A 15,786-nucleotide genomic window follows, 5' to 3' on the forward strand; every position below is an offset into this window, starting at 1 on the left:
CCTCAAACTGTACTGATAATATGTAATGGAGAATAGTTAGATAATTTGTATGCATACTATCCAAATAGATTGCTTTATTAAAATATTGCCACCTGATATTCAAAACATGATCAACTTTTTTTCTGTCTCCACATTTTTCTAAACAAACCTCTACTCCATTGGATCAATTTTATGTCAGATATTTCTTCTTAAATTTTAAAACAAAGTTTAATTTAACATTCAAATGAGAACCACATTTTTCTTTCAGAATTTCAAACTAATTAATTGACACAAGTTTGTTGCTTAATATTTTAATTAAATTGGTGAATTAAAAAATTTGTTCGATTAAGAAACTTTGAAAATTGACAAAAAGTTGGTATTTTTCATTGTCAGAAAACTTAAGGAAATGAAAAACGTAAAAGAAATTATTTTCAAGATATTTTTGAAGCTTTTAAACAATCACATAGGATAACGTCTGACTAGAATAAAAGTTTATAGGCCAAAATCAAATAATACTTTCCGCGTGTTCATGTCATATAAAGGACTGTTTTTTTTTTAACTGAGTACATCATGTTAGTAATTGTAGTAGTTTCACATTATGCAGTGATCTTGGCAAAAATAAGAAATATATGAGAAAACAAAAGAAATGAATGCAAACATCTCGTTTAGAAATGTACAGAATTTTATTTCCATGATTGAAGCACGGAGTTGTTCCTTTTATCACATGGATTAAAGTCTTTTTTTCATCAATTATTATTTTTTGGTTTTCAAGAGGGGGGGGGGACAAATCATTTTGATTGCTTGTAGTTTCTCAACAATTACTTTCACGAAAAGAAAGTGAGGATTCTGTTTTCAATCTAACATTTTTTCTTCTGTGTAAACCCCAAGCAAAGATGACGCCTGCCGATCTATAAGATTGTGCATGTATTGGACTGTAAAAGAAAAAGGAAAACATGGAGTCAACAAAAATGATTGATTTCGATTAAAATACAATATGATGACAAAGATTGTCTGCCTGTATTTTTCCTCATATAATGTAAATCCCACACCTATAGTAAATCGACATCCCATAATCATTGTTTATAGGAAATAACTAACATTTCTTGTTGAGACGTTGAGTGATTCTCAGACTAATCACTGGACTTTTACTTTAGAACCAATAGTAATGGAGATATTTCTCTTTTAACCTATGAATGAAATTTATCGTAATTATTGATATTTTTACAATAATTAAAATTTCAATATAAAAGTAAAAAAGGCAGTGAAATAATAAAAAATAAACATAACATCTCAACTCTGGAGTTCATAGGAAAATCAAACTAGTCAAGTCTAGGCCATTTGTGAAGATGGTTTGTTCTATCTGTTTAAGGTATGGTACTGTTCAGTTTTAGGAGATCCACCATCCCAGGCTTTACCTTCTCATCTTTTGAGAAAGGATTAGTTTATTGTTAAACACCTGAGATGCCCCTATGGGAGAATGCCAATGGGGCTGCCTGGACAATTTTTGTTTACTTAACGTGTTCTTCCTCTCGGGCGTCAGCTTTTCAAATCCCACTTTCCTCGATCTTGTGTCTAATCTATCCCAATGAACAAATAAAATTCCTTCTACCATGTTTTCATAAAAGAAAGAAAATACTTTTGGTGTCTTACGTTTTTAATTTAACAAAAGCTTCTTTATTATTGACAAACGTTATTTTTGTGTAATTTACAATTTTTACAATTTATAATGTTTTTTCTAATAAAAAGTTTACAATTAAAAGTAAATACGTTTTTCAAAAGTCGTCAATAAAGAAAACTTCAAAGATACTTTAATTAAAAGTAAAAATATCTACTTTTTAACAAGTTATCAAGTTGGTAAATAAATAAATTAGGTAGTGTTAAGCACTAAAAACACTGGACAGTGGCTTCACACACACACGTCCCAACCCTGGTTCCTATAAGGTTTTAAAAGATTTAGTGATTAGGAAAAAAAAATGTTTCTTTTTCTTTTTGTTCTTTTAATCATTTCAAAGTAAAACTTATTACTCCCAGGCCCACTCTGATCCAGAGTATTAATACCCTCTAGGAGTAAAATCAAAACTATTGTTTACAAAATAAATTTACAAACCAATCGTATATAAAACATGTATAGTTTCAGCATAAAATGATCCACTACAGCTTAATTTTAAAACTTTTATTAAAAAATCAATTCAGGTAACTTGATTATGTAGTAGAGCTGACATCTATTCAATGTAGCCGCCTTCAGCCTCAATCACTGCCTCAATACAGGTCCAGAACTGGGAGCATGCCTTTTCTACAAGTGCTGGCAGGTGCTCAGCAAACACTTAGCTGATGGTGGCGATTAGGTTGGCTTTGGTGTTGTGGGAGGTCATGTTGGTGATGTTCTTGGCATATGACCAAACAAAGTAGTTCAGTGGGTTCAAGTCGGAGGAGGAGGGAAGCCAGTGAGAGAAGAGCACAAAGTCAAAGCAAACCTTCTGAAGCCAAGCCTTGGTCTCTTTGGACTTGTGGGCCAAGGCCGAGTCCTGCTGCCACACCCAGGGTCTGCCAGCGGCCACCTGATTGCACCAGGGGATAATAGAAGTAATAGTATAATTTTGGTTGTAAATTTCCATTAATAATCTATTTGAAAAATGTTGCCAATATTTAACATCATTTTAAATTGTTTTTATAATAAACACTTATTTTCTTTATATTTAGCGAAAAGAAAACCACATCTTTTTAGGTCGGCAAATCCAACACGTTTTCCCAAGTTACGTTCCTCTATAAATTTTGTTTTGAATTACTATCAATTAAATACCAAATTTTTATATTATAATATTTATTTTTCCATTGACTTGTCTCATTTTTAGTTGGGAGTTAAGTTTAGCATAAAACAATTTTACTGAAGTTGATATTTGCCAAGGATTTTTTAATCCTCCTCCCATTTTTAAAATGTTAGCTATTTAATTCCTTTTTTTTAATATCGATTGAACATCAAATTCTCAGAACTAAAAATCTTCTGAAAACCTGTTTAATTTTTAGAGAGGGGATCATCTGGCTAAGTAAATAAATTAAAATATTATGGCTCCAAATTCTGAAAAGAGTTTTTAAGCACAATTGTTTGGTTAAAGACTAGTCCAAAAATTAAGTAGAAGTATTTATCTAAAATTGAACAAGTAAACTTTTCAAATTATTTTTTTTATATATATGAAAATTTGTTACTATGTAAAAAACAAAAAATTCTGAATTTAAAGACAAGCAAAGAAAGGTATATACAGTTGTATATGTTCACCTTATTATTATTATTATTATTATTAGAATGCTAAACAGTTGATATGAAATGTTGATTTGAAAAATGTAATTCTTGGTAAAATTGAAATAATACAAATAAAAGAAATAGAAGTGATTTATTAAACCATCAGATTTTTTTTTTTATATATACAAATTTTGTTGTTTTTGTGTGCTGCTTACCTTTTTCGTTGCATCATTTTCTTTATTCCCAGATTTTGCATTCACATCCTCAGCAAAAACCAATTTATCGATTGGATCATCTTCATCTTCCCCTCCCTCTCCTTCTTTATCATCTCCTTCATCTTCTCCATCTCCGCCACCTATCTTTTTTTTTTGACCAAATCCTTTCTCTTCTCCCTTTAAAGACAAATATCACAGTTTACTATTGTTGTTTTACTAAAATGTTGGCTAATGTTATAAAGATATAACAAACAAAACATTTCGTCAGCAATTTCTTGGCTTATTTATTTTCTTCATTTTATTTATTTATTTATTTATTTTTCAAAAATCTTTCCACCTGTTGCTGCTGTATATATTTTTTGTTCAGGAATCAAGACTTTATAACGACCCTGCCACAAAAAAATAAGTGCTTTATAATTTCTATTATGACATTATTTTGCAATGTGATATAAGTACTTATTGAAATGCACTTTGATTCTTTCCAATTTTTTTGTATGCGAATGTAGAATTCAAATAACTTTCTATTTGATAGTTTAAATGCTTTCAAAATAAATTAAAAAAAAGAAACAACAAAAAAGGTTTTTACTTAAAATTTACAATACAAATAGTGTCCTTTTTATCGAATATATTTTTAGAATGATCCAATAGCTATTTTATTTTATTTTAGAATATTTATAAAATTATGCAATTCGAGCAGCAGCCTATATAAGAAATAGACATTTTATCAGAAGAACTGAAAAAAATTCTCTAAAACAGACATAGCAATATGTTTCTGGAACTACTTGCTACAAAATCAAACAAACAGAAATGAACACAGGAATAGTCATAAACTCTTAAAATCTCATTTCAACATTTTTGGTGCTTATTTATATTATATATTGATGTTAGACACTTTTTCACTGGTGTAGTGAAATTTGATCCAATTTTCCAAAGTCTCACCTTTTTCTCTTGGATTTTTTTCCCTCCTTTGGATTTGGAATTTTTCTTATTTAGAGAATCTGAAAAGAAAGAGAAAACAGAAAGTGACATTTGGTTTCAATTATGACTTTTTTTTTGTCAAAATACAACACACACGTTAAATAATTGGTTGTGTGACTGAAGATGTAATTTTTGTTTACTAATTGTAAAGAATTTAATTGTTGTTCAATTGTTGCTCAGTTTTTCTTTTCATACATTCTAATCATTATTGACCAAATATTTTTATTAAAAAAGAAGATAAAAACGTAGTTGTACAGATTAACCCGTTCCCAAAAAAGTAAAAGTAAATTAAATTGCATGTGCAATTTTCGTTTAATATACTAAATCAATCACCATCAAAGCTAAAACATGTATGAGGATAAGGGTTAATGAGGTGGATTTATTAACAGTTAAATTATGAATACTATGAGAGGATTGAAAATCTGTTTACAACCTAATTCAAAAAATAGACAACCTAGAAACCACAATTGTTTTTCCTTTATCAGGAACATCATTCATGCAATGTATCAAGAGGGGGGGCATTTAAATGACATCAGATAGCATGCTAAATCTGTTCATTTCAATAACATACTTCATTGCAGAATCCTCAGAGGATCTTTGCACACTTTCTTTATACACAATCCGCCCATATGTTCAGTGTTTTGCGATTCTTTCCACCATTAGCAAAGGAAGATCTACATTGCTGCAGATATGATCAGGCCAGCACTTTAGATGCCTAATCGAGGTCGTTTATGAGAAATTCTTCTTTAAATGTTAACTATATATTCATTTCAAAATCTCTTCTGAAAACATTTCCAAACTTGTTCATTATTATTTTCTCGATAACATTGATGTTATTTTAAAATGATAGTGGGTCTTTAATTTGGATCATCCTACAGTGATCTACATGTATTTTATTGACCGTGATACACAATTATTTATTGTAATTTTGTTGCATATAGTAATAGTTTTTAGTAATTGAGTGTAGATACGGTTTGCCAAGTTGTTTGGTATTATCATTATGAACATTGAGATCATTTGTGATGACATATGCAAGAAATCAATGTCAATTAAAAAAATCACATTATGGAGAAATAATCATCTTTATTTTATAAGATATAATAAATGCAATAAAAGCTTTTTAAAAAGAAAATGTGCAGCTGCAAGAGAGCTCTACCCAACCTACATAACTGTTCATTCATAACTACAAGAATCATTTTTAATCCATTGTCTGCTGTGTTTATCTACTGGAACACTGAAACTGGAGAAGTGTTAATTTTTCAAGATAAAACATCCATCAGACTGCAATAGTCAATGAAATGAAAATTCCAAAAGTTTTTATTCTTTTCAAAATGGCACAAAACCAAATGATCCATAATTCCAGTAAAATTGGTGACCCATGAATTAACCAAATTAAAAACTAATGACCTTGATTCTTTTTAGTCTTTCTGTCTTCTTCTTCATCCTCTTCTTCACTCTCGTCTTTCTGCTTCTTTAAATTAGTCTTCTGCTTTTCCATCTTTTTATCCTCCAATTTCTTTACTGCCTTCTTCAAGCTTCTTCCTCTTCTGATTTCCTGATCTTCATCTTTTGATTCTAATTCCTCAGTTTCAGATCTGTCAGATTCGAGCCTCTCTTTACTCTTCTTCATCTTATCTGAAATAAGAGAAAAACAATGCCGATATCCTTTTCTTTTTACTCAACTTATGCCTTCCTCTTTTAATATTCAACATGTATCCTCATTTTCATTGTTTTTATATGTCCGCCAACAAATCGTAATTTTCAAACAAATTTACTTATTTTTCTTAGATTTTTATGCTCATCAGCTCAAAAGCTGCTGCTCTTTAATGCCTGTCAACTTGTCAGCATAAACAATAGTGTTGATTTTTACTGACAACTCAATGTTTGTCATTTGCAAATATTAATTTCGACAATTGTAACAAAGTGTATTTTTTAAGTGAACAGCACTAATTCAATATATTTCAGTTCTGTTCATTTTTATCCTTCAGATTTCACATTTAAAGGAACATCTGAAATAAAATTAGTCTGAATTGTTTGTTTTTTTCGCCAATAATGTTTTGAAAAATTCTTTATTTTTCATTTAGTCTATGTAAAATTGTGACTAAAACTGTTTTGTTTTTTAGTTCTTTACTTTCATTGAGTTATATTTATGTATCTGGTTATATTTATGTATCTAGTTATTGTACCTATTTACTATGCCTCCCCACAGGACAGAGTTAGACACCAGGGTCGTTTTTTAACGTGGAGAAAAGGTACAAAAATAAAAATTGTCTCAGCCGTGAAAGATTTCTCCTCCACCGAAAGAGAACAAGAAATAGAAGTGCAGCATCTGAAGAACAGATGCTACACTTTGATTTTGACCAAAAGGCCAATTATAGTCCCAAGTGCATACCAGTTAATTAAAAAAATATGTTTTATTACCTAGCAAGAAGAAAAGTAAAATAAATCATGTTTACTTCCACAATTTATTTTTCAAATTTATTTATTATAATTAAATCATAAGAAAATTGAATAAAAAAAAAAAGCAATTTATTCAAGTATTTCAATTTTTGAGAGAATGCGCCGATGAGCATAAAAGTAAAGGATCAGCAGTGGCTGTCATGTCTACAAATATGCAACAAGCTGACGGGCATAAAAAGTAAAACTGGATACTTCCCAATAGATTAAGTATTGAATTTTCATATTGCAAAAAAATCTTTGGAATAATTGCTCGCTCAATTTTTAGCGGAGGGGATCAATTTTTTTGTTAGTTTGATATCAAATGGATCTCCCTACATGATTCTTTATCTGTTTTGTTTTTTAGCTCTAAATTTCTGTATACAAAACGACTTTTCAGAATTTCAAGCAGGAAGATTATTTTATTTTAACATCAGACTAAGCCTAACCCTAAGAATTGAAAAGATCGCTTGTGTTATATCTGTCCACTAAAAAATTGAAAGTAATTTCAATAAAACCACCTTTATCTTTCATCTTGACTTTTCCTTTCTCTTCCTTTATCATCTTTTTCTTTTCTTTGCTTGCCTCTTCAACATCATTTAACTCAGGATTGACAGCATCACCATTAATCTGAGAGAGAGAAAAATGCTATTAGAACAATGTTTCAGTCACTCTACTCGCAGGCATTCTTCTAATATATGCCATCTATTATAATATGTACTGCGCGTATCATTATATATTTAGATGTTGTTTGTGATGCGACAATAAAACATACAAAGAATATTACGCATGCATTTTGAATGTTATTTATCTTGGGTTTCGCAGAATTATTAAAAACAACCACGTATGGTTCTTGTGCCCATGACTTCTTTTACATTTTCTGCCTGTCTATGGTGTTATTTGTATCTTCACTACAAAGGACTGACAGCATATTTACATTGTTTTCATTTACATATGGCTTAAAAGTGATTTTTCTTTTTACACTTATTACATATTTGTCCCCATGCTGAGCACTTACCAAAACAAACAAAAAATTGAATCTTTAGAGAAATCTAAATGAATAAATGAGAATTGTCTCTTTATGTGAAGTATACTCACATCAAAATGAATCCAGTTCATCAGCATCAGACAAAGCCAAACTCTTTGCAGCTAATTCTACTCTATGCAACCAAGGCTGCCCCCCCCCCATATTTCCTCCTGTATCAAAAAACATGCTATGCGACATACAAATATCTGTGCGTGATGTTGCCAAGCTAATCAAAAACCTTGATTCCAGTAAAGCAACTGGTCCTGATGGCATTCCAATTATAGTGCTTAAAAAGCTTCAACCAGAACTAGCTCCCATACTTACAAATCGTTGTCTTAAGAAGAATTGCTTCCCAACACCCTGGAAAATCTCACTGATATGCCCTGTATTTAAGAATTCAAGTGATCGGTCATCTCGGTCTCAGGACAGACCAATAAGTCTCCTATGAGTCATGAATAAGTTACTTGAATCTGTGTTGAATAAAGTAGTCAACCACCTCAGCAAAAATAATCTTCTTAGTGACATGCAATATGATTTCTGTTCTGCTAGATCTATAGCGGATGTGCTTACAGTTATTTCTCATAGGATTAGCGAAACCCTTGACGGAGGCTTTCTTTCTAGGGCAATTGCTCTTGACATATCAAAGGCCTTTGATAGGGTATAGCATAAAGGTCTACTTCACAAGATCTCCAGCTATGGTATAGCTGGAAATGTTTTTTCAATTATTAAATCATTTCAAATGTCTTTTCAAATATTAAATCATTTCTCTCTGATAGGTTCATAAGAGTAGTGGTTGATGGGCAGAAATCAGAAGAAGTATTAATGCTGGAATTCCTCAGGGGTCCATCCTGAGTCCAACTCTCTTCCTGGTCTCCATTAATGATCTTCCAAAGACATTTATGCTGACGACACTAGCATTTATGGCAGCACATCAAAGGCCATAAACGATCAACTTCTTTCTGGTTGTCTCTCCTCTGATCTTGAGAATGTGGTACAATGGGGGGAAAAAAGTGGCTGGTTACTTTTAATGCATCTAAAACCAAGCTTCTATCTTTCCATCATCAATGTTCTGATCCCCATCTGGCATCAATTAAAATGAATGGCTCTCATCTTGGGGAGGCTCCATGTTTTGACAAGATTCTGGGCTTCACCTTTACTCCTGATCTAAAATGGAATACATACATTAAATCCGTTGCCAAGATCGCTGGAAAAATGATGGGATCCTTCTATCGATCCAGTAGATATCTACCTGTTGATGCAATTCTCTACCTATATAAGAGCCAAGTCCATCACATCTGGGCAGGAGCTGCTAGGAAGACCTCATCCTGCCTTGAAAGAGTTCAGAATAGATTTCGTAGCCTAGTGGGGGATGCTCTTTTCTTTTCCCTACAACCTCTTTCTCACAGAAGAGACATTGCGAGCCTGTCTCTGTTTTCTTATTTTCATGGCAAGTGCTCATCTGAACTCCAATCTATGATCCCCTCTTGCCAAACTTTCACAAGAAACACTCAATAATTTACCCCACTCTTTATCTGTGCCTAAACTTAAACATAGATTCCATGAACAAAGCTTCTTTCTTAAAACTGCACACTTGTGGAACTGTCTTCCGTTTACCTGCTTTCCAGCTGACTACAATATCGCCATCCTCAAGTCCAATGTAAACAAGTTCTTGATGAACCGTTTCCCTTAAGTAAAGCAATTTACCTAATTTACACTTCTAACAATTACTATGATATTGTCCTTTTGACCACTGTACACTCTTTAACCCTTATCCTCCAGTGGCCTCTGGGCCTTGATAAATGGTGATTCCTTTGTAATAAAAAATAAATAAATAAAATAATGCATATATAGTAATTTGAATATATATTAAAATGATGAATATATGGTAATTTGCTAACTTGGAAACGAAGATGTGTATGCTTAATTTGTTTCTAAAAATTTATTATATTTTATTATTCATACATAATTTTTATTGTCATGTGTTTTTTTTTTAGAGATGACAAACTTTTAATTGAAAACTCTATTTCTTTAATTGCACATTTGGCAACTATCAGTTATTTTGAGTTCAGCTTGGTTTAGTAATTCATCATGAAGAGACTAACACCCGAGCAGCATTTGCAAATTTGTTATTAATATTTAAAATAAAGAAAAACAAATTGCTTATTTTAAAATGAAAGATTTTGGTCTCATTCCAAAAGACACATCCGCAAATTGTTGGAGACCAAAAGTGAGATGTTCGACCTTCATCTTATGGAATTTATTTAGAGGGAAACGAGAGACATATTCCCTTATAATAATTGCAATTAATATAGGATATGATTTTTTTCTTCATTAAGTCAACAAGTTCATTGTTATATTGTTACAGTTTATTTACTTTTTGTTTTGTGTACATTAATTAACAAGTTTAATTATTTTGTTACTTAACATGGTTTCATTTTAGTTCATTAATTTGTTTCCTTTTTCGATTGAGTAACTGATTATAATTGTTCGGGTATAGTATTTGTGTATTCATTTTTGTTGTTATTTGAATTATTATTATTTTTACTTTGTGAATTAATTTGTTTCCTTTTCATAAACTGCCTTGGCAATTTCCAAGAGAAGGTCTTTTTTTACTTTAAATTGCTATATTATTTGTTAGATTTTTTGGCGTCCCAAATTATCTTTTGCAAAACCATGCTTATTTTTATTTAGTCGATGCTAGTTGCCTCCCTTGCATAATCATTGTGACCTACATAAGTGCTTAATATTTTAATTAATATTTAAAAAACACTTTGATAGTATTTATTTCGATTCTCAATTTCACTTCAGCTACATATATGGATAAAGTACAATGGACAAAAATCGGAGGCCTGCAATATAAATGCTGGAGTCCCTCAGGGGTCAATCCTGGGCCCAGCTCTCTTCCTGATCTACATCAATGACCTCCCTAAACACATACTTAAATCATTCGTTGACATCTATGCTGATGACACGACCATCTACGGCAACACATCAAAGGCTGTAAATGACAAAGTTCTCTGTGATTTTCTCTCCTCTGATCTCGAGCGCGTGGTTCAGTGGGGGAAGATGTGGCTGGTTACCTTTAATGCATCCAAAACCAAACTCCTATCCTTACATCATCAACGCTCTGATCCCCAGCTGGCATCAATTGTGATGGATGGCTCTCGTCTGGGTGAGGCCCCGTGTTTTAACAAGCTTCTGGGTTTGACCTTTACTCCTCATCTGAAATGGAACACGTACATCAAGTCTGTTGCCAAGGTCGCTGGAAAGATGGTGGGATCCTTCTACCACTCCAGAAGATATCTCACTACTGATGCAATTCTCTATCTATATAAAAGCCAAGTACGTCTAAGGATGGAATACTGTTGCCATATCTGTACAAAATAGACTTCGTGGCTTAGTGGGGGATGCTCTTTTCTCTACCCTGCAACCTCTCTCCCACAGAAGAGACGTTTTGAGCCTTTCCTTGTTTTATCGTTATTTCCATGGCAGGTGCTCGTCTGAACTCCAATCTCTGGTCCCCCCTTGCCAATCTTTCACGAAAAACACCCGTCTAGCTGAATCCACTGTGAAAAATTTCTCCCACTCTATATCTGTGCCTAAATCAAAACGCGGATTCCATGAACAAAGCTTCTTTCTTAGAACTGCACGCCTGTGGAACTCTGTTCCGTCTGCCTGCTTCCCTCCGGACTACAACTTGGATGTCTTCAAGTCCAATGTTAACAAATTCCTAATGAACCGCCCCCTTAATTAAACACTTCATCAAATCTCCACACTAACGTAATGTACTTGCAATAACCCTTATCCCTGAGTGGCTTCCGGGCCTTGATAAGTGGTGATTACTGTGTAAATAAAAAAAAAAAAAAAAAAAAAAAATCTGGCAGTTTTTTTGTAACACTTGTATCAACAATACCGGAAATAATAATATGATACAATTTCATAAGAATATATTTATTTTGATTTTATGTTAAATATTTAAAAATATTTTAATAGTGTTTTAATCAATATTTTTTAAATATTATAATAGTATTTATTTCGATTTTATTTTTTATATTCTGACACAAACTCTTACTGAACATAAAGATTATGATTTCCAAGGCCTTTTTAAGACATTTTTCGTATTTTCAAGACTTTTTCAAAGCAACAACAGAAATAAGGTCTTTTCAAGATAAAGCTCAAAATTCATGGATTTTTGTTGTTCTTGGCCTTCGGGCCGGGATCAATAACGGATCCATTCTTTCAATCTGTTCCGGCAGATACTGCAAGCAAAGACCATATGTGGGGGCGACCCCACATATAAGACCTTGGTCAATGAAGGGGCAACCCTTCATACCAATTGTCACTATCCAGCTCCCCTACTCCCCGGGGAGTTGGTCCCCATTCCCCCTTCACTCCTCACTTTAAAAATCGGCCTTGTGCCTAATTTGCTCAGTGGGGGAGCAAATAAATACCTCAAAGTGTAGTATCTGTTCTGCAGATGCTGCACTTAAGATAATTTGTACCAGTCAATGGAGGGGAAACCTCTATACTGGGACAATTATTATTTTTTTTACCCCACATTAAAAACGGCCTTGTGCCTAATTTGCTTTGGTGGGGAAACAAATAAATACATTCATGGACTTTTCACGCCTGTGCAAATCCTGCACCTTATTCATGTGATTTAACCCCATTAAGTTATTTTCTTTTGGGATATGGAAAGTCCAATGTCTACACTGATACACCAGACACAATAGACTACTTGGAAAACAACATTCGAGATGTCATTGTCAAAATACAGCCTAGAGTTTGTAAAAATTGCGTCTGTAGATTGTGGGACCATATGCGAGAAAAATTAAACTTTTGAATGACTCACATGTTTTTATGATAAAAAATATTTTTCTGAAATATATTTTCATTCAAAGTTCCCTGCCTAAAAATGAATAAATAAATAAGCAACATATATATACACAATAGTTTTATTGCTATTATTATTCATAATCTTCAGCTAAATGAATATATGCAAAAGTTGGGCTTAATTTTCATGTAATATCAAAAAAGCCTATTTAACATTAATTCACCTTTATACAAATAAAAACATGTAATCTTTTTACACACTTCACACATATAGAAATGTGATTATTTTACATACTTGACACAAATAGGAACACACTATCCTTTTACTGATTATGTTGAGATAATTAAAGTTGTAAGCTTAACTAATTTGCATATTGCTTTGCAAAAAGAAAATTTACTCATTATCTATCCTTTTTTTGTTTTGAAATTAAACGAATGCTTTGCTTTAAATATAAAAATAGTTTTCGTTATGAATACTGTTTTACTTTGATAACAAAATATTCATTTTTGGCATTTTTTTAATGAGACTAACCTGATTTTTCACATATTGCCATCTACTTCGAAATTATAAATTGAAAACAAAATTCACACACATACGTGCACATACGCACGCACACACACACAATCATCCAGATAAAGGATTTCTTCTTTCCTTTATTCACAATAAAATTATGAATGTAATGTTTGTTATTTAAAATTTTGTTTCAAGGATTTCAAATAGCAAACTTTGCAAAATGATAATGATCATGCAAATTAGCAAATTATTTGACAAACATGCAGTAAATACATAATCTTATCAAATTTAATGAAATAAGTTTTTAAAAACAATAACGGATCCATTCTTTCAATTTGTGTGTCTAATGATGAAAATTCTATTTTAAACTGAAGCATGACCAGCCGAATGATGAACAGGTAGACATAGCCTCCTATAGCAATGTATGGACACCTTTAAAAATGCTTGTAATAAACAAACGTGTGTGTAAATCTCTCATACGGCCATAATTAGGTTACAATAACAGTTCAAACTTCCAAAGGGACTTTTTTTGCATTCAATATTGTAAAAACTGTAGTTGCTGCGAGATTTATCTTTTTATAGGATATGCAGACATTTGTTTTTTGGCCCTTTGCAAATCACAATGTCGAAATATCACAACGTCATCATTCCTTGCTAAATTCTTGACCATAAAAGATTCCAAGTATAGAGTAAAAAGGTAAGGTGGTCAATTAGCTAACTGTAGTAACAATTCTTTTCTTTCGCCTTTAAAGGCTAAATATAAAAAAATTTTTAAAATGCCAACAAGGTAAAAAGCTAAAATTTTTATATCTATTTAAATTGAATGCAAGATTTAAACTTAAAATAACCCTTTTTATTAGAAATTTATGAAATATTCCTCAACAGTTTATTGGTATAGTTTGGTAGTCATATTTCTCATTGTATATGGTCTTGGGAAAACTTTTTCTCAAATTCATCTGGTGTCACTCTCATGACTATTTACTTTTATCTCTTAAGTGCTATTTATTTATATCTTCTGAGGTACATTTTGCACTTTTTATTTTTTATTGCCTTTTCCTTGATTGCAATTTTCACAGCTGCACTTATGTATTGGAAATAAATGATTCTTTAAGCACAATTCATAGCGTTTGTTAGTTCTCTGATGTAAAAAAAAAAGCAGCAACTAAATGCTTTCTTTCTGCCGCCTAAAACTTAATTCCATTTCTAGTTTTGATCTGTCTCTTTTAAAATAAGTTGGTTTTTACATATACAAATTAGTTCTACCAAAATCTGCAATTATAACTGCAAGTTCTTGTCTCTCTAGAAAACAGTTGCTTAGCACATAAAACATCAAGTATGCTTTGAAACTGGTAAGTTTTCATTTTTGTCTCTATTGTTACAATTTGAAACATAAGTGTGACAACAAAAATTTTATTTTAAACTAAAACATGACAGACTGACGAAAATGGTATTTTGAACTTAATCATGACAGACCAACTAATAGACAAAGATTGTTATAGAAATGCTTGAATGTAAAATAACTATATCCATTAAATCTGCACATTTAGTGATAAAAATACTATTTCAAACTCAAGTGTGATGAACTAATCCTTTTATAAAGATTCAAGAACATAAATCTATTGTTAAATCTTTTCTACTTTTTTACTTATCAGTGATTAAACAATTCCAATATTGTTCCCGATTCTAATACAATTATTGATTCTCTTTTATATGCCAGATTCTGAAGCAATTACTGATTCAGGTTCTAAAATTGACTAGAAACGTAGAATTTCATTTTAGGAGAGGAAATTAGTTGAGAGTTCTCATGTATGTTTAAATGTAATTTTCTTTTTAATTTAACAAATTTCTTAATGTATCATTTTCATAAGCTAATTGTGAGATTTTCATCTATATTTTTAACTCGTGTCAGTAATAGAAGAAAATTAAGTTTTAGACGAAAAAAATAAGAAAAAGAATAGTTTTTAGAATTAGATTTTATGCTTAGAGTTTTCTGATTTTGATATCCCCTACTTTCTTCTGTTTTTTTTTTTTTTTTTTTTTTTTTTCTGATTTTGATTAATTGTCCCAACACTAAGACTTACTAAATTTGTGGAAAACCCGTTCATATGCGATGGAGACATTTTCTGGTTGGCAACTTCCTGAATTGACTGAGCATCATCATTTACCATTTTCTCTTTCATATTCTTTTGTGAAACATTCACAATGGGAATGTGACTTTCTTCCAGTAAATCACTTGAATCACTTTCAGTTGTGGCATGACCATTTCTTGCCTAGCAAAAAAACAAAAAAAAATACATTATTTGATACAATGAAAAAGTATGTGAAAATTAATTTTCTTTTTTTTTGGTTTAGGATAAATTTATCAAAGCATGATCACAAACAATATGACCTATGACCCATCAAAATGGCAGTCTCTATTAATAAATCATCTTTCATTAAGAATGGTATTATTTAATCCAAGTGCTTGATTCTTGGAAATATGCCATAAAATCTACTGTTTATAATGCTCATAATAATATTATATATATATATATATATATATATATATTGCAATTAGGAAGGGAAG

General features: G+C 31.5%; 1 protein-coding gene across 1 annotated transcript in view; it reads right to left on the reverse strand.

Moving 5' to 3' along the window:
• Positions 1–643: 643 nt before the first annotated feature.
• Positions 644–15,786, reverse strand: part of LOC145248013 (X-linked retinitis pigmentosa GTPase regulator-like) — a 105,409-nt gene continuing 90,266 nt past the window's right edge. The window contains exons 14-19 of the mRNA XM_080109706.1: positions 15,302–15,490; positions 7,368–7,476; positions 5,818–6,045; positions 4,372–4,430; positions 3,433–3,609; positions 644–911 (exon numbers count right to left, since the gene is read on the reverse strand). Of these exons, the coding sequence (XP_079965832.1) occupies positions 888–911; positions 3,433–3,609; positions 4,372–4,430; positions 5,818–6,045; positions 7,368–7,476; positions 15,302–15,490 (786 nt within the window). The 3' untranslated portion in view covers positions 644–887. The remainder of the gene's footprint in view (positions 912–3,432; positions 3,610–4,371; positions 4,431–5,817; positions 6,046–7,367; positions 7,477–15,301; positions 15,491–15,786) is intronic.

Source organism: Euprymna scolopes, chromosome 26, assembly GCF_053919585.1.
Source record: "Euprymna scolopes isolate OS-2025 chromosome 26, ASM5391958v1, whole genome shotgun sequence".
Classification (NCBI taxonomy): Eukaryota; Metazoa; Mollusca; class Cephalopoda; order Sepiida; family Sepiolidae; genus Euprymna; species Euprymna scolopes.